Below are 20,227 nucleotides of genomic sequence, written 5' to 3'. Positions count from 1 at the left end.
TAGAAAGCTTTTAAAAAAAAAAAGCTCAGAAAAAGAAAATAGGAAATAAGATTTTTTGTAACATGGAATATTGAATTTATATTTTAAGAAATGAAATGAGATTGAAAATTACATGCTTCCATGTATTTCAGTGTATAATGGTCTTTAATAGGTACTAAGTGTTTTGATTTAAAAAAAGTTTTTAAATATTAATTTCTTCTCAAATATTGGTGCCTTAGAGCATCCTTAAACTTTTTTGTGTTATGAATTCCTTTGGTAGTCTGGTGAAGTCTATGGACTTCTTCTTAGAATAATGTTTTTAAAGCGTAAGATAAAATAATATGATTACAAAGGAAACCAATTATATGGAAATATAGTTATCAAAATATTTTTTAAAAAAATCCATGGACCCCAGATTAAGAACATCTGCCTTTGAGGATGTCAAGATCCATTATTTGGGGGTAGGTAGGTGGTGCAGTAGATAGAGCACCGGCCCTGGATTCAGGAGGACCTGAATTCAAGTCTGGCATCAGACACATAACACTTACTAGCTGTGTGACCCTGGGCAAGTCACTTAACCCCATTGCCTAGCCCAAAAAAAAAAAAGATGATTCATTATTTGAGTAATGGGAGGGGGGACAGAAGAAATATGGAGCATTTGTAGAGCATATAAGTCTTAGTCGAGTAATAGGAGCCTCATAGCTATACATACATACATATATACAGACACACACACACACACACAAGCAAGCATTTATTAAATGTCTACTGTGTGTCAGGCACTGTGCAGAGTACTTTACAGATATATCATTTGATCCTCACCACAACTCTATGAGATAGGTGCCCTTGAGATCCCCATTTTGCAGTTAAGGAAACTGAGGCAGTCAGGTTAAGTGATTTGCCTAAGCTCACACAGCTAGTATCTGAGAATGTATTTGAACTCCGGTCTTCCTGATTCCATGCCCAACATTCTAATCCACTGCACCACCTAGATGCCTGTGTATAACACTGAGAGTACTGTTCTGTCTATATATTCTATTGAGATTCTCATCATCCAGGAAAGATGGAAAATATAACAAACCTTATTAATCACAGACTTAATTTTTTCAGATTGATCTAGAAACTGCAGTGGTGAGCACTGTGGCTGGCATTGGAATACAAGGCACAGACAAAGAAGGTGGAGCAAAAGGAGAGGAACAGCCCATCAGTTCACCTTGGGATGTAGTTTTTGGAACATCAGGTACATTTTTCATATTTTGAATATTGTTCTCTATGAAAGTCTACTTCAGTATATAAAAAAGAAATTGTATTTTTTGTTGTAATAATATTTTTCCAATTTTTTTAATTCTCCAGAGTAATATGAAAATGGATTATCATTCATATTTGAATTATTTAAAATTTTAAAACAAATTAAAAGGATGTCCATTTCTAAGTAGCTGTTCACTTAATATATATGATGTCATTATAATTGGACTTCAAAGAGAAATTTGACTTTTTACACGTGGTGATTTTTTTTTATGGTAGTGGCCATCTTGTCCATGATCTTTTCTTTGTCTTTAAAAGTATGATCAGCATTTTACTGAACTCTAAAAGTATTTTCTAACTACAAATTGACTGTCTTATTGCATCTTTGCCAGATTTTAAAAGTGTGTATTTAGTCTGCACCAATTTCAGCTTGTGCAGTGGATATTAACCTGAGAGATTCATGTTCTACAGGTCAACAACCATCCTTGGATGGCTTTTACTGTTGCCTGAATTTTAACCTGTTATGGAGGATGATGTACACATATCCCATTAACCTTTCTTGACCCCTTAATCAGTATTCTCTTCAGAGAGAAGGTTAAATGAATTTATATGACCTTTAATGGTTGAGATTCAGCCATTTTAGTGTACAATTTAGATAATCTATGGTATATGCAGTTATCTGCTTGGATAATATGCTGTTACAATTCTGTCATTTCGCTTAATATACTATAAAATATCCAATGTAATATACTTATTCTTTAAAGTAATCTAGATAATGTAGATTTTTCTGTAAGAATAAATGTAATGCTGTGAAGTAAATGTATTTCATTATTTATTGAGTAAAAATTATATGAGATTTAGTATTTCATGCTTCAGCTTTGAGAAAAGCTCTTATTGTCACTAAGCTATCCCTTCAAGTTAGAGAAAACAAAATACTAGTAAAATAAAATTTGAGTTCACGATCACAGATTGAGATCCCTAGTAACGATTAAGTTTTAGGCAAAAATTTTCTAGATGGTCATTGAGATTAAGTTTGAGGTATCAATAAAAGTATATATTGTTGCTACAGATTAATATGTTCTTGCTTTTTAGTGGAGCTAATTGAAAAAAGCTGTGTAAATCATAAAGTGTTAAAAATCATTTCAAGTAACTGCCTTAATTAAAAAAATCAACACACTAAATATATGTATTTGTTCAAGATCCAGACCCAACTTACTTTTTTTTCTTTTGGAAGTTAGCATTACTTGTCAGTAATGGAGGTAAGAGTTGAAAAAGTAAAGGATTAGTTCGGAATATCTGTCAATTCCTTTGAACACAGAAACATAATACTACTTTCAGACCTAGACTGTGGTGGATAGCTCATTGCAAGAACCTGTCTGAGCTCCCATTGCCAGGGAAACATTATATTGTCCCGGAAGTATTTACCTATTTCAAAATGCATTCCAGGAAACGCTCTGTACTTGTCAGTCCTTCACCAGTGCCAATTATATGTCTTTGTGATATAGGATAATTCTTTCTTTCAAAAAGAAATGGTGACAAATAGCTAATCAATATTTTACTGTTACCTGTTATTCCTTATGCCATTTCACAGTTTGTAGTACTACCATCATATTTTGAAAAGCTTCTTGTATGCTGAATAGGAAATGACATATCCTTAGTTTGCAAAAATAATAAAATGTGCATAAAAAAACAAGTTTTATGTTCGGAGAGGTCAGGAAGAAAACAGGCTGTATGAATGAATAAAAAAATTTTCTGCTTTCTAGAGTTTCTGATATTTCAGGGAAGAGTTAAATAAAAAGTGTTCAATATATAAGCCCAAAATGTACCAACTCCTCTAAATATTGGACTTCTGTCTTTTAGGTATTTATAATCCATTGATGTTTATTTTCTTTGTAAGCCGTCCTATTTCATAAATAGTGTATTAGTATTTGTCAATAATAAAATGAAAAGTTATGAATGATAACTGTTAGTTTTGAATGTTAAATACAAACTACTGCTACTAGAGTAATGTACTACCTAGAGTAATGTACTAGATCAAAGAGCTTGGAAAAGTTTGCTTTTGATAAGAACATTTATGATAGTTCTGGTAGCGGGGATTATTTGGATCTCATTAGCTTCAAATAATCGAAGGACAAAGTAAGAGAATTTTATGAATTTTGAAGAAAAAGTTACAAGTTGCACTTACTAAACTTATTCACCTGTTTTATTCCTTCTATCTAAAATCTATGTTTTAATTGAAAAGTTTTCATCTTTAAAAAATACTTCTTTATATGCTTTTTGCCTTTCTAGACAAACCTTGTTTCCCACTTTACTGAAGAATAAGGCCTGAATTCTTTCAGCTAGTTTCCTAAACTCTCAGTGACATCAGTTATTCTTTCATCCATCTTTCTAGTTTCAGAGAAAGCACTACCCCATCTTCTCAAAGGTATACTTCTGTCTGAATCACTCATCCCATTTCCTGTGACCTTGTTCCGTGAAACATTTTCTCTCTCTCTCTCTCTCATGTATCTTCATTCTTCCTTCTCAACCATTTCTTTTCTCTCAGCCTATATATATGTACAGATTTCCCCATTCTGGGCGTGGGGGAAGGGACTTCTCTTGACCTACATAACAGCTCATGCTATTATTGTATTTCTCCTTTAACTTCGTAGAAAGAGTAGTACCCACACTTTGTCAGCATCCACTCCATCCTCAGCCTTTTGCAGTCTGTCATTATTTTCCACAGTGTTCCTCAAACTGCTATCAGTAAGGGCACTAATAATTTCATTTCCAAATCCTGTGGCCTTTGTTCTCACTTTATCCTACATAATGTTCTTCTCTTGTAGTAGCTTCTATGATTCTGTACTCTCGTAGCTCTCCTAACTCCTCAGTCACTCCTGCCCTCTTTGTTGACTCTTCGTCCTTCTGCCCCCTTGTATGTGTGTATCCTCCAAAATTCTGTTCTTGAACCTCTTTTCTCCTTTGATGTTTTTATCTGCTGTCATGGCTTTAATAATATGAGTGATTACATCTCAGCCTCATTCTCTTCCCTCAGTTCTAGCCTAGATCTCTGGTGGCCTGCTGGATAGTTCATCAAACCCATTCTGAACTAACCACCTAAAGTCGTAACTTGAGTCATTTTTGATCCTTTTGTCTCCCATATCCCTTCATGCCCTTTCAGTTACCAACTCATATCAAATTTACATTGAAATTCTTCTGTCTGTTGTCCTTACGTTTCTGCTGCCACCGTACTATTCCTGGCCCCCATCTCTTTTTGCAAAATATGTTGTTAGAGCCTTCTAATTTGTCCAGTCTAGTTCCTCAGTTTATCTATCATGTATCTGTTTGAGTAATTTTCCTAAGTTACCACTCTGTTGGAGTTGTTCCTGTGCTCAGGAACTTTTATTTCATTTGCTGTTGCCTACCTAATAACATTATGACCTTGAAGTAACTGTGTTTTTCATAGTAAATACTGTAGTTCCTTTTGGAAAGATGGGGAAAATGGGGAATCTACTTCTGTAAAGGGCTTTAACATACCATGAGGAAGAAATAACACTATGTGAGTATAAGGCATTATCCAGAAGACTATCATCTTTTTTTAAAAATTTAACCTAATTTATTTTGTTACATTTTAAGTTCCAACCTGTCTTTTTAAAATATATCATAAATATTAAATATAATATGCTTATTTATTATGTTAATACTGTCCTTCATGTTATAATCTAAAGAGGTGGAATCCTGTGTTCTACATCTCTCTCAAAATGTTTATTCAGGTGTTCTGTAAACTTGTTGAATGCATGAGAATAAGCTTAGAGATTAGTAGTTTCATTGAAATTGAAGGGTGAGTTTAAAATATTTAAAGACTTTGAATATGCAACTTTTTGATACACTGAAAAATTAGGATTTCATGCATCTAACATATTAGTCCTGTAAATTTATTGCCAATAATCAGTGGCTAATTACAGTAATTAATTATGTTCAGTCTGACCTTCTTCCTGTGGTTTAAATAGAAGGTTGTTTTCATTCCAGCCATATTTTTTCAGGAAATTTCAGAGGATTGCATAGTAATTTCCTTTTACATAGTTTCTTAATTTCTTTAGTTTTGTTTTTGTTGTTGTTGTTGTTCAGTCATTTTTCAGTCATTTCTGATTTTTTGTGACTCCATTTACTTTACCAGACAGTTTTCTTTAGGCTAGATGTTTAGAAGAAAATTTAAATTGATTTAACTTTAATCTTTAATTTTAAATGTTATGTTTCAGTCATAACTGAAAATGATCATCTCTTAACTAGGTTTGGTTTTAGTTGAATGAATGAGTGAAAAAACATTTATTGAACACTTACAGTGTGCAAACACTGGGTACAAATACAGAAATAGTCCCTGCCCTCAAGGAGCTTACATTCTAACAGAGAGAAGCAAATAATGGACAAGGATGAAGTGTTTTGATTTGAAAAAGTCATAAGAGGGTGAAGGGAGCCATAGGAGAGGTGATTGACAGGTCTTTTCCCTTAACAGTGGCACTATTCATTTGCTTATGGTTCCAGTGCTGGAAGGGGATTGAAGAAAAGGGGTACATTTGCATGGCAGTAGAGTAGGTGGCAAAATAACCAGAATGAAATTTGAAGCATGACTGGCACTAGATGTATATATTGAGCCATGTAACGTACTCAACAAATAGAGTAATGTGGATCCTCAGTCAGGAGTTCTAGAGCGTAGACCAAAGTGCATTGTCTCTAGTGATCTAGAGTTTTCAGCAGCAGGGCAAATGGCAGAGTCCAGTGGTTTGGAAAGTTACATTAGAAGGCAGGGTGAATGGCGAGAAGATGGCTAAGGTGGAAGGTGAAACGTGTCTGCTTTAGATAAAATATCATGGACCATGTGACATACTCACCAACCTACATAGATCCTGGGTGGGAATTCAAGAACTGACCATATTTTTTGTTTTTTGATCCTTTGTATTTATGATATTACCCAGATGGTTGATAGTGCATAAATTTAATGTGAAATACACACACACACACACACACACACACACACACACACACACACACACACACACACACACATATATATGCCATATATATTTAATTCCACAAAAGTACAACTTTAAAAATTCATTATGGAATCAAAACCTTGATCTACTCAAAAGTTTATTTATAAAGTGACACATTGGTAATTGAGTCCAGTTTACTTTAGTGTGAAAATTTCCATTTAAATTACTTTTGAAAACAGCCTTAGAATGAATTTACAACTATTACATATTTAAATATATCCCAAGTAGAGTACATTTTAGAAGTAGGTTGCTTTGTTCTTTTGTCTTTTTCTAAAATAAATTGACTTAGCTTTTATCTTAAAGAATAGATTAGGAACTGCCGTTAAAAGTTAGAAAACAGAATAATAGAAAGTTAACTACTTGAATTTGTCATTAGTAGAAAAAAACAGTACAACCTTTTCTTCAATTCTCTAATGTAAATGGCTTATTACAATCTTCTTAATACAGCTAGTTATTAGAAACAGTTTGTTTTCAAATACAGTCTTTGAATGAGTCTCTAAGCCTAAAATCCAGCTGATAGGAGTACATATTGCTTGGACAATTAAAACACAAAAGTCTTGGAAATTGTTCAAAGTCCACATTGTAGAAGCATAAAATTTTGGTATTTATGTAGTGGTATTCCACTGGCAAATCTTTTTGACAGAAATTAATCTGTTTTCTGTACACATTAAAGGCTATAATCATAGATAAGGGGTGACAGATCATTTCTTAGAATAAGCTATAAATGTGTCAGACCAGTGCAGTATGAAATTAAATGTCTTAAAAAACGTGTCTCACATGTAAGTTATAAAGTGAATTTTCAAACATTTTATTTCCCACTACCCAAGTCAAATTGGGATGCCTGAAAAACAGGTTACTATACTCCCTTAATTTAAAACCATCAAACGGTCTAATTAATTACTTTTGTTTGTGAGAAATATATACTACCATTTATTTTCTTAAACTTTCAGAGGTCGGTAGAGATGATATTCTATGGATAGCTATGGCAGGGACTCATCAAATCTGGGCACTTATGTTGGATGATGGGAGACTACCAAAAAAAAGGTAAGCTACAGAGTATCTCATTAGACTGTCAAAAATCTTCTCGTGTAAAACCCTGTGACAGTATCAGAGTATGATGCCTGATACATAGTAGACACTGTGTTTGATGAATGAATGACAGAATGTTTAATCACCAGGAATAGCATAAGACTACTGTAGAGATTTTTATCCATTGGGAAAGTTATTTAATTAACTACTTAGCTTCCATTGCATTTTAATTCAAGTTGTCCATAGTAAAATAATAGGGTAATTGCCCTTGTTGCATACCAAGTCTGCTTAATTATCAATGAAAAAGAATATAAATAATAGAAAGTATGAGATTATTAGTTCAGCACCTACTATATACAAATGCAGCCTTTATGCTAAACATTAATAAAGTGAAAAAGCAAATCAGTTAATCAGCAAGCAGTTATTAAGCTGTTACTGTGTGCCAGGTACTGTGCTAAGTGCTGGAGTACAAAGAAAGACCAAAAGCCAAAAAACCAATCCTTGATCTCAAGGAGCATTCATTCCAGTGGGAGGTTGTGTTGGGGGGAGACATAACATGTAAATAGCTAGGTACATAGAAGAGATGTACAGAGTAGATGAGAGTAATCTGCCAAGGGGAAACAGAAGAGGGAAGGCCTGTTGGAGAATGTGAGGTTTGAGCTATGTCTTAAATTAAACCAGGGAAATAAGAGGCAAAGGGAATAACCAATGCAAAGACATGGATTAAAGAAACACTATACTAATGAAGACTAGAGTATAGAAGATGAGATACAAATAACTATAAGATATATGATAGAAGTACAATAAAAACAAAAACCTCAGACTAATGAGAAATCATAATGTCAAATATTATCTATATTTAGCTTTGGAACATATTTATATGGTGTTTTTACAACTGGTTTACTTTTCCAGTTATGTTTTATATTATCAACAAACATTTATGCTGCACATCCTGTTTGCCAAGCATTGTTCTCCGTAATAGGAAGTCAAGTATAATCAATAACATAATTGCTATAAGCAAGGAATTTTCGTTCTAATGAGAGAGACAAGGACATGTGAAAATGTAGATAGAATAAATTATGCAAAGTAGTTAAATACAGGGTAGTTGAGGTAGAGGGGATGCTAGCAGCTGAAAGGATCAATCAGGGCATCATAGAGAAGGTAGTGCTTGAGTTGTATCCTAAAGGAAGAGGGAAATTCTTTGAGGTAGAAATAAGGAGGTAGTGCATTCCAGGCATGGGGGACAGCCAGTACAAAGGCATGAAGAGAGGAGATGGATTGTTGTGTGTGAGTAACAGAGAGAAGGCCAGTTTGGCTGGATTGCAGAGTATGGAATCTGTGATACTGTCCAGTGAGACTGGCAAGTTAGGTTGGGCACAGATTGTGAAGTACTTTTAATAGTGAAACTAAAGAGTTCATTTTTTATTGAGAAGCAATAAAGAGTCTTTGGAGTTTATTGATTAGGTAGCATTGCTCAAGGAAATTTGGTATGTCAAGGTAGAAGGATGAGTTAGAGAAGACAAGAGACCTGGTTTAGGAAGACCATTTAAGAGATTTCTGTAATAATCTAGGCAAGCTGTAATAAGGATCTGAACTAAAATTATAGTTATGTGAATAAAGAGATAGGCTCAGAAGCAAGAAATGTAGAGGCAGAAATGGCAAGATTTGGCAACTAATTAGATACCCTACAGAGTGAGAGAGTTAAAATTAAAAGTAGTGAAAAATGACACTCTATCTCTTGGCTCTGACTGTTTTCTTTGGCTGCCCCCATGCCTCTAAAGCTTTCCCTCCTCATTATCCTGGTGTCCTTTAAGTTCCAGCTAAAATCCCATTTATTACAGGAAATCTTTCCCAACCCCTCTGTATTCTCGTGCCTTCCCTTTCTTATTTATTTCATGTTTATTCTTTATATAGCTTGTTGTACTTATTTGTTTGCTTGTTGTCTCCCCTATCAAATTGCCTCCTTGAGGCAGGGGCTATCTTTTTCTTCTTTTTGTATCCGCAGCATTTAGCACAGTGCCTAGCACATAATAGGGGCTCAGTAAATGTTTATTGACTTTCCAAACCTAAGATAATAGAATAGTGATGGCACCTTCAATAGAATTAGGGAAGCTTGGAAGACAGGAAGATTTGGGGTGAGGGAGCAAAGATGATAAAATTCTATTTTGGACATATTTAGTTTGAAATGTCTCTGGGACATCCAGTTTGAAATATATAATAGACAAGTTGGTGATATAGGACTGAAGTTCAAGGGAGAGACTAAGGTTGCATACATATATCTGGGAGTATTCTGCATAGACATAATAATGAAATCTATGAGGAATGATGAAGTTATAGTAAGAAAGAAGAGGGCCTAGGCCAGAGCCCTGGAGAGATGGGGTGGGGATGGGAGAGGAGCATTGACAACTAAAGCACATGGTAGGAATGATCATCCAGCAAAGAAGATAGAGAAGAATAGATGAGAACCAGAAGAGGTCACAAAAACCTAGAGAGAAGAAAATGTTTAGGAAGATGGAGCAGTCAGGAGTGAAAAATGGAGCAAACAGATCAAGAAAGATGAGGACTGAGAAAACACCATCAGATTTGGCAGTTAATGCATCTTTGACAACTTTGTGGATAATAGTTTTACTTATGATGAAAAGTGATGAGGTCAAGAGCATATTGGAAAGGTTTGAGGAGTGAGGGAAGGGAGAGGATGTGAAGGCAATATGTACAGATAGCTTTTACTAGGAATTTTTTTCTGGGAAAGGGATGAGAGATATAGGATGATAGCTTGAGATGATAGGAAGAAAGAGAGAGTGAGTGTGTGTGCACACAAGTGTAAATTTGCCTTCCTGAGCATTGGAAAGAAGACAACCTAGGGTGAAAAAAGATTGTTATGACATACAGAGATGATCGTATCGCATTATTTTCCAATATAGTATAATTATCCTTTTTCTGAAGTGAAAATGTTGATGTATTCCTGGAAAATTGTGTATAGAGCAATTTTTTAATACATTGAATCATACTTTTGGTTACAAATTTTTATAATTAATACACTTTAAAGATATGTCTTCATTTTAAAATAGCTTTTATCATTCTCTATTTTTCCCTACCCCAACCTCTCTGTCCCTACCAATTGTTAGTTTTTCCCAGTCACTTAGTATTTATTTTTTAACATGTTGTATTTTCTTGTCTTTAAATATGTTATTAGAATATCAGTTCTGATTAGAATGTCAGCAGCTTGGGCCAGGTACTGTCTTCCTTTTGTGTGTGTATCTTTAAGGCTTAGTATGGTGGCTGGCACATAGTATGAGCTTAATAAATATTTATTGAATTAAAAATGCATTTATTAAATGCTTACTGTGTACCAAGCACTATGCTAAACCCTGGAGATATAAATACAAAAGTGAGACAGTCCCTGCCCTCAAGGAACTTACATTCTAAGGGTCAGGGAAAGAGACTATTAATATAGGGGAGTAGTGGCCAAGAAAGGGTGTTTCACAGTTCATTCTCAGGAGCAAGTTTCTCTATTAAAGGTCTCATATCTACAATATATAAGGAACCCAGTAGATAAATGATGAAAAGATATGAACATACAGTTTTCAAGAGATCGTCAACAACCATATGAAAATAATACTTCAATCAGTAATGATTACAAAAATGCAGAATAAAGCAACTCTGAGTTTTTATCTCACATCCAGTAGATTGGCACATATGACAAGAGGAAAATGACAAATGCTGGAGGAACTGCAGGAAAACAGGCATATTGATAAACTGTCAATGGAGCTATGAATTGGTTCAGCTGTTCTGGAAAGCAGTATTAGCACTTGTCCACAAAGCAATTTGCCACAAAGTGTTAAATTTAACTTTTAAATTGCCCATCTTTCACCCAGCAATATGATTACTAGGCCTCTACTCCAATGATGTCAAAGGAAAAGAATCCATATATACAAAAATATTTATACCAACCTTTTTCTTAGTAGACCCAAACTGGAAATTAAGGGGATAGCTACCTATTGAAGAATGGCTGGACAAATTATGGTATATGACTTTGTAATGAAATACTACTATATCATAAGAAATAATGAAATGGACATTTTCAGAAGAATCTGGGAAAACTTTTATGAACTAATGCAGAGTGAAGTGAGTAGAGCTAGGTGAAAAATGTACACGACAACAACATTATAAAGAAAAAACTTTCAAAGTCTTTAGAGCTGTGATTAATGATAAACCAGGATGGCAGAGGACTGGTGAAGCACACTTCTAAATGAAGAACTGAAAATGAAGAATGAGACATATGTTTTTTGCAAATGGCCAGTGCGGGAATTTGTCTTACTGGACTTATTTGTACTTATTGTTATGACTTAAAATTTTTTTTTAACATTTAATTGAGAGGTGTGGGAAATGCAGATAATGAATGAAAATAAATTAAATGAAAGTTAAAAGAAGAGTGTTTCAGTCTGGGAAGTCTGGTGAATAGAGCCATCAGACACTTAATTAATAAACCCTTTCAAGAAGCAACAGTGGTATTGATTTGAGGTGAAAATATGTATATGTTTACATATGTATGTATATATGTTTAAATACTTATATGTATACATACATGTACATAAATAGATATCTATAATCATACACTTGCATACATACATCTATGTAAGACTGTACTCTATTTCTCTAAAAGTAGATAACATCTTCCTTCATGAATCTAAGTCTTTCCATATTTTTCTGAATCCACCAACTCATCATTTTCTACACCACAGCAATATTCCAGCCTTATAGTATCTAGTTATTTTAAATAGTCTAAAACAATATTGATTAATTTAGCTGGCATATAGTGGTTTCCTTATTTTTCTGTTTTGATTAAATCTATTTTAGCTTTAACTTTGCCTGAGATCATGATTACTATCCCTGCTTTTTTTACCTAATAAATTCTACTCCTGATGTTTACGTTTGTGTGTATTTTCTATTGATTTCAGGTCTTTTTACAACAAAATCCTGAAAGTCTGGCAATCCATTTAATGTCCATTGTTTTTGTTCAGGATTATGCTTAACTTTGCAGGGTATATTTTTGGCTGCAACCCCAGTTCTTTTTGCTCTTTGATATATATAGTGTTTCAGAGCAGAGCCAAGATGGCAGCGTGAAAGCAGTGACTTGCTTGAGCTCTCCCCCAAACCCCTCCAAATACCTATAAAAAAAATGGCTCTAAACAAATTCTAAAGCAGCAGAACCCACAAAAAGACAGAGTGAAACAAATTTCCAGCCGGAGGCAGCCTGGATGGTTGATCAGAAAGACATATTGCTGTGGGCGGAGAGAGGAGTACAGTTCGGCGTGGGCGCACAGGCCACAGGGAACCTAGAGCAGGCCTCAGAGGACTTAATCATGGGCAGCTGTTGCGGCTTCCAGACTCCTCAATCTGTGAACGCCAAAGACAACTTAGAAGGTCAGTGGGAAAAGTCTGTTTTTGCAGTGAGAGAAGAGCTAGGTCAGAGCCAGTTCCAGAGTGCAGGTGCCAGGGCGGTGGCTGTGTCCTGAGCTTCCAGCCCACAGACTGAGGGGGAATCGAGTGACTGATCAGAGGGGGACTGCAGGGATCTCTTTGCTTTGCTGGTGCTGAGGCAGGAATCTCTTGCTTTGCCTGTACTTGGATCTGGGTCACAGTTCTGGGTGGTGGTCCTGGGGTGAGGATGAGCGCTGGCGTGGTGGAGCTTGTAGTGGTGGTGGAGAGGAAACCCTCCTCACAATTCCAAGAGAGAAAAGACTGCTTGTGGCTGGTCACTCAAAGACCAGAGCTCAGGCCAGGAAAAGAGCAAACACCTCAACCCTTATCATACCACCTTGGAAGAACTGAAAATTTACAGGTCCCTAGAAGCATCTCTGATAACAGCTATACAAACCCCCAAAGCTTGGGACAGTACATTCTCCACATTGGAAGCAGACACTTACCTTAACAAAGAAATTTAAAACTCAAGTAGTTGGCTGGGATCATGAGCAAACCTCGCAAAAAGAGTCAGACTATATTATCTTACTTTGGTGACAAAGAAGATCAAAACATACAACCAGAAGAAGACAACAAAGTCAAAGCTCCCACATCCAAAGCCTCCAAGAAAAATATGAATCCGTCCCAGGCCTTGGAAGAGCTCAAAAGGGATTTTGAGAAGCAAGTAAGAGAATAGAGGAAAACTGGGAAGAGAAATGAAAGTGATGCAAGAAAATCATGAAAAACAAGTCAACAGCTTGCTAAAGGAGACCCAAAAAAATACTGAAGAAATAACACCTTAAAAAATAGCCTAACCCAAATGGCAAAAGAGGTCCAAAAAGCCAATGAGGAGAAGAATGCCCTAAAAAGCAAAATTGGCCAAATGGAAAAGGAAGTCCAAAAGCTTACTGAAGAAAATACTTCCTTAAAAATTAGAATAGAGCAATTGGAAGATAGTGACTTTATGAGAAATCATGACACAGTAGAACAAATCCAAAAGAATGAAAAATTAGAAAACAATGTGAAATATCTCATTGGAAAAACAACTGACCTGGAAAATAGATCCAGGAGAGAGAATTTAAAAATTATTGGACTATCTGAAAGCCATGATCAAAAAAGAGCCTAGACATCATCTTTCAAGAAATTATCAGGGAAAACTGCCCTGATATTAGAACCAGAGGGCAAAATAGAAATTGAAAGAATCCACTGATCTCCCCCTGAAAGAGATCCCCAAAGGAAAACTCCTAGGAATATTGTAGCCAAATTCCAGAGTTCCCAGGTCAAGGAGAAAATATTGCAAGCAGCCAGAAAGAAACAATTCAAGTATGGTGGAAACACAATCAGGATAACACAAGATTTAGCAGCTTCTACATTAAGGGACCGCAGGGCATGGAATATAATATTCCAGAGGGCAAAGGAGATAGGATTACAACCAAGAATCACCTACCCAGCAAAACTGAGTATAATCCTTCAGGGGAAAAAATGGTCATTCAGTGAAATAGAGGACTTTCAAGCATTCTTGATGAAAAGACCAGAGCTGAATAGAAAATTTGACTTTCAAATACAAGACTCAAGTGGAACATGAAGAGGTAAACAGGAAAGAGAAATCGTAAGAGACTGTTTACATTCCTGCATGGGAAGATGATATTTATAACTCATGAGACCTTTGTCATATTAGGGTAGTGGGAGGGGAAAAATTATATGTATGTATGGATAGATAGATAGAGAGAGAGAGGGCGCAGGGTGAGTTGAAGATGAAGGGGTGATATCTGGAGAATAAAATTAAGGGGTGAGAGAGGATTGTACTAGGAGAAGGAGAAAGGGAGAGGTAGAATGGGGTACATTATCTGCACAAAACAGACAAGAAAAGGTTCTTACAGTGGAAGGGAAAAAGGGAAGATGAGAGGAAATGAGGGAATCTTATTCTCATAGGATTTGGCTTAAGGAGGGAATAACATACACACTCAATTGGGTATGGAAATCTGTCTTAACCTACAGGAAAATAGGGAAGGAAGGGGACAAGAGAGCAGGGGGATGATAGAGAGAAGGGCAGATTGGGAAAGGGGTAATCAGAAAGAAATACTTCTGAGGAGGGACAAGGTCAAAAGAAAGAATAGAATAAATGGGGGGGCAGGATAGGATTAAGGGAAATAGAGTTAGGTTTTCATATCATGTCTACTGTGGAAGTGTTTTGCATAACTGCACATGTATGGCCTGTATTGACTTGCTTGCCTTTTCAATGAGGGTGGGTGGGGTGGGAAGAAGGGAGAAAATTTGGAACCCAGAGTTTTAAAAACACATGTTTAAAAACAAAAAAAAAATGTTTCGGGGCAGCTGGGTGGCGCAGTGGATAGAGCACCAGCCCTGGAGTCAGGAGGACCTGAGTTCAAACCCGGCCTCAGACCAAACACTTGACACTTACTAGCTGTGTGACCCTGGGCGAGTCACTTAACCCCAATTGCCTAAAAAACAAACCAAAAAAATGTTTCCACATGCAACTGGGAAATAAGAAATACAGGAAATGAGGTACAGAAATCTGTCCTGCCCTACAGGAAAATAGAAGGGGAAGAGGATAAGAGGGGTGGAGAGATAGAAGGGAGGGCAGACTAGGGGAAGGGATATTAAGAATGCATGCCATCTTGGGGTGGGGGGAGGGGCAAGATGGGGTGAAAATATGGAATTCAAAATCTTGTGGAAGTAAATGTTGAAAACTGAAAATAAATAAATTTATATATAAAAAAATATATATTGTTTCAACACCTGCAGTCTTTTAGTGTAGCCACTGCTAGGTGATTCTAACTGTGGCTATGCCATATTTGAATTGCTTTTTCTTGTTCATAATATTTTTTCCTTGAGTAGGAGGTTGCAGAATCTATGATGTTCTTATTGGTATTCCTCATAGGATCTCTTTCAGGTGGTGATCAGTGGATTTTTTCTATTTCTTCTTTCCCCTCTCATTCTAACACTTCAGGAAAATGTTCTTTAATCATTTCTTATATTATTGTATCAAGATTCTGTTTTTGATCGTAGCTTTAAGGTAGTCCAATTATTCTTGTGTTTTCTCTTCTTGATCTGTTCTCCAGATCAGTTGTTTTTCTTATGAGATGTCTCATTTTCTCTTCTTTTTTTCATTCTTTATATTTTGTTTTGTTATTTCTTGGTCTCTTACTTTGCTGGCTTCCCCTTGCCCAATTCTGGTTCTCCTTTTCTAGTTGGTTAACTTTCTTTTTATAATCTTTTTCTTGAATTGTTCTTTTTTTTATTATTTTTCATCAGTCTCTCTCATTTGATTTTTAAAGTCTTTTTAAAGTTCTTCTATGAATTCTTTTTGGGCAAGTGACCATTTAATAGCTTTTTTTGCTTGAATTTCCTCCTCTGAAGATGAATCTCCCAGTCTTGTCTTTCCATAGTAGCTTTCTATTTTTGGGTTCTTTCTCCTTTGCCTGCTCATTTTTTTTTAATTATTCACAGCAGCTTTTTTACTGAATTACGTACAAGGAGTTATTGATAACTCCTTTTTAAAAAATAAAATTATTACTATATTGCTTATTTTGTATGCACTGTGCTGAGATAGTGATAATTCATTGCATGTCTTGTATTATTCAGTGATTTCATTCTAGAAACAGTAACAAGCCAGCTTTTCAGGTGTATGACCAATTTCTGACAAATTTCCTGTCTTTTCTCCCATAACTTAAAGTATGTATTTTGTACAACAGAAAGCAAAGTAGAGAAGTTTGTTGTTTTATGGACTTGTCTGCCATTTTAACTTTTCTCCTTATGAAACCTTGGGTTTCTTCCCAGAGAGTTCCATGGAACATTGAAACACTGTCTTCTGATATTCATTTTAAAGAAAATCTGGTTTACACATGATTTTGCCAAAGTGAAATTTACCTGTAGCCAGTTTTCTTAAAATAATGGCACAGCTAGTTTATTTATTTTTACTCAATAACAGACAGTTAAAAATATTTCAGATTGTTTAAAACTTCAGGCTCATAGGTTAACTGTTTTTGTTCTTATATATAGAATTCAAATGTAATTAAAAATGAAAATATAATATTTAAACTACCAAGAAAAACAGAAGCAATGGTATAGTGGAAAGGGTAATATATTTAGAGTCATAGGACTTGGATTTGAATTTTACCTTTGCTATTTGCTACCTGTTTTACCTTAGTTAATTAAATCCCTTATTTCCCTGACTTTAAGTTTATTTATTAGTAAAATGAATGGGTAGATTAGAAAAGCTCTAAAGTACCTTACAATTTCTAAAATTCTTTGATGCTAAGATGCAGTCAGAATGGTTGAGTTGGGATTGAATTGCAACCATCCTTGGTCTTTTGAAAGAAAGACTGTTTCTGGCTAGTAGTTATAGTCATTTTGTCTTCTGATCTTCCCTCTACAACCAAAACCTTACTTGACCTTTGGGAAATTTCATTTCTTTATTATTATATAATTCAGTTCTTCAGTTTGCTTTTATGAAAAGTAAAGAGTATTTTTCAGAGAATACAGTTAATAATTTGGAAGCGTTATGGGAAAAAAAATTGAAAATGGCTTATGTGTTTGTTTAATATGCCAAAATACAGGGTACTGTATATATTTATCATTACTTGTTAGTTTTGTTTAATAATGATCATTAATTTGATTATTTGCATGTATTTTGTTTAGTAACTGAATTGCTTAAAACATATCAACCTTGATACCAGGCCTATGAATTTGTTTTTCTTTAGTGAGTTGACAAGAGGAACTTGCCTTCGGTTTGCTGGAAGTGGAAATGAAGAGAATCGAAACAATGCATATCCCCACAAGGCAGGTTTTGCCCAGCCTTCAGGTCTTTCTGTGGCTTCTGAAGAACCTTGGCACTGCTTATTTGTAGCAGACAGTGAGAGCAGTACTGTCAGAACTGTCTCACTTAAAGATGGAGCAGTAAAACATCTTGTAGGAGGAGAGAGAGATCCCATGGTAAGGAAAATTACATATTTCATGTGTAATTTTATTACAGCCATTGTGAGCATAGGTCAATATTTATTGAGCTTCCAAGTTACCAAGCCATGGGTACTTAGGAAGGAGAAAGCATGATTCTTACCCTCAATTTAATGTAGAAGTTAGGACAGAAAGATATAATACATGACAAAAACACATCAGATACAACCAAATACTGTAGATAGCCATCTATAGAGATGGAAGACAATGAGGAGAACAAAAATTCATCAGGTAGCTACTATATGCCAGGCACTGTGCTAAGCTCTTTATGCATGTTATCTCATTTGATCCTTAGGACAACTGTCTGAGAATGGACCTTAAAGGCCATTTATCCAACCTCCTGGTTTCATAGATGAAGAAGCTGAGGACCAAAAAGGTTAGGCAGAAGCCATTTTGTCATGTAGCAAAAAGCAGACTGACTACTGGGTCATTTATATGCCCACAACCAAATTAGAAAGCATTAAAAGGTAATAGAGGTTAGAAGTTTTGTCAGCACTACTGGTCTTCCAATTTAGGAATCCAACCCAATTTAGACAAAAACCAGAACTTTTCTTTGCCTCAACTTAGATAAATGAAGCTGTTTTCTAAATTTGTCTTACATATCTAACCAAAATACTGTAGTAATTTAATAATGAATGCCTTTTCTTTTTCTAAAAAAGAATTTATTTGCTTTTGGGGATGTTGATGGATCAGGAATCGATGCAAAGCTTCAGCACCCACTTGGAGTGGCTTGGGATAAGAAAAGAAATTTACTTTATGTGGCAGACTCCTACAATCACAAAGTAAGCATAATTACATGATACCCTGTTTTTCATATATAGCATTATTCAAATGTTTAAAAATCTGTGAAAGCCTCCTACAAATGTCATTTTAAAATATATAGTGCCATTAGCCATTCTTGACAACCATATTCATGTTATCCCATTCTCTCTTTTCTTGATTTCATTTTTAGGAATGGATGCTATGTGAGGGCCTTGAAATGAGAAAACATAAGTAGGTTCACAGTGTCCATAATCAAGCGTTATTAATTGCAGCTATTCAAAGCTGCTTAGCAACATATTCAGTAAATGGGAGAGGTTGCATGTATAAATGTATGGATGGAGGAGAGTGAGTTGTAAGGGAGAAGGAAGTGAAATGTCAGGGAAATTCATCGTGGAGAGAGAGAGGGGAACATAAGGAAAAACTGCTAAAAAGCTAAACAAATATGAATGTTTATGTTGAGAAACATTTTCCGATATAGTAATGTAATTTTTTTCTCTCATCCTGTTACTACACACAGCATATAATCATAGCTTATGTGGTTTGTGACATCACACAAAGTCCTAATATTAAATTCTGACACTACAATTCACAATTTTTTGTGGTTTACTCTGGGGCATTTTACTCAGAATTAATGGATTTGTACTACTACAAAGTTAACAAAATTGGCAGCAATTTATTCTTTAGGAGAGGATAAAATTTCTTCTAGGTCCCAAATTTAATTGAAAGATTAAAATTTGATGATCCTGATAGTTCTGGGGCTAAATTATTCTCAAGATGCATTTTGCCCTTACATTAAAAATTACAAAAAAACAGACTCATGATTGTATGTGATTGAAATTAATTTGGAAATTATTTTTGTTTCTTCTGCATATATGCAGTACGGTGGAACATTGATAATTCAGAGTTCCAAAAGCTGTTAGTTTCCATCTAACATCTCCCTGTAGTCATTCTGAGAATGAGTCTAAATAAAGATGAGGTAGATGAAATCTTGATAATACTTTAGAGTTTCTGGATTTGAATTGCCAAGTTTCATGCTTTCTTTATTACTTCTAAATTCTTATGATAAATTTCAAAATCTGAATGCACTTTACCAAGTTATTACAGTTGTGTGGTTGTCTTTTATTAGAATAGAACTTGAAGTTTGGTGCTTTTTTTTTTTTGGAAAAAGAAGCTAATATAGATCTGTCTCATTTTTCTTATACTATACAAAAAAAAATCTAAAATACTAAATGCTTTCTGAATATTCTCAAAATGGCTTCAGGATAACTTACCCAAATTATCCCAGACAACCTGTTATGACAGTATCAATCATGATAGAGGAAACAATTTATTGAATCAATTACAGTAGACTTTTTCACATTTAGACTGTTCTGTTATTCACCAAAAAGTTTAGTTCATTGACTCTGAGGCTCTCAGAACAGTAGTTTGACATTAGTGTTTGTGTTTTGTTTTGTTTTTTATTTCAAATATTTGTAGGGAAGAATTAGAGCAGAAATGAAGATCAGGGACAGTGCTAACAAAAGCACATCTGGATGATTATTAGTGGAAAAATTGTCAAAAATATTCATGTTGTTTTACTTTAATACATATAAGCCTTTAGTAAATATAATAACTATACTTTCCTGACTTTTTACTTTGTTAATTAAATTGCATAAACCATCTGATAAACATTTTGTAGCAATAGAAAATAGACATTTTAAGAGTTGTTTGTAGCTTTTTGATAGCTTGTCTTTAAATAAAAGTAC

At 34.9% G+C, this 20,227-nt stretch overlaps 1 protein-coding gene across 1 annotated transcript in view; it reads left to right on the top strand.

Annotated features, from left to right (window-relative positions):
- NHLRC2 (NHL repeat containing 2) overlaps window positions 1–20,227 on the top strand; it is a 76,599-nt gene that overhangs the window by 30,066 nt on the left and 26,306 nt on the right. Inside the window, 4 exon segments of the mRNA XM_020988096.2 lie at window positions 1,090–1,219; window positions 7,205–7,298; window positions 17,468–17,699; window positions 18,380–18,502. Of these exon segments, the coding sequence (XP_020843755.1) occupies window positions 1,090–1,219; window positions 7,205–7,298; window positions 17,468–17,699; window positions 18,380–18,502 (579 nt within the window).

Source organism: Phascolarctos cinereus, unplaced genomic scaffold, assembly GCF_003287225.1.
Source record: "Phascolarctos cinereus isolate Bilbo 61053 unplaced genomic scaffold, phaCin_HiC Scaffold_3;HRSCAF=262, whole genome shotgun sequence".
Lineage (NCBI taxonomy): Eukaryota > Metazoa > Chordata > Mammalia > Diprotodontia > Phascolarctidae > Phascolarctos > Phascolarctos cinereus.
Note: the sequence above shows the minus strand (reverse complement) of the source record. Positions and strands in the feature narration are given on the sequence as shown.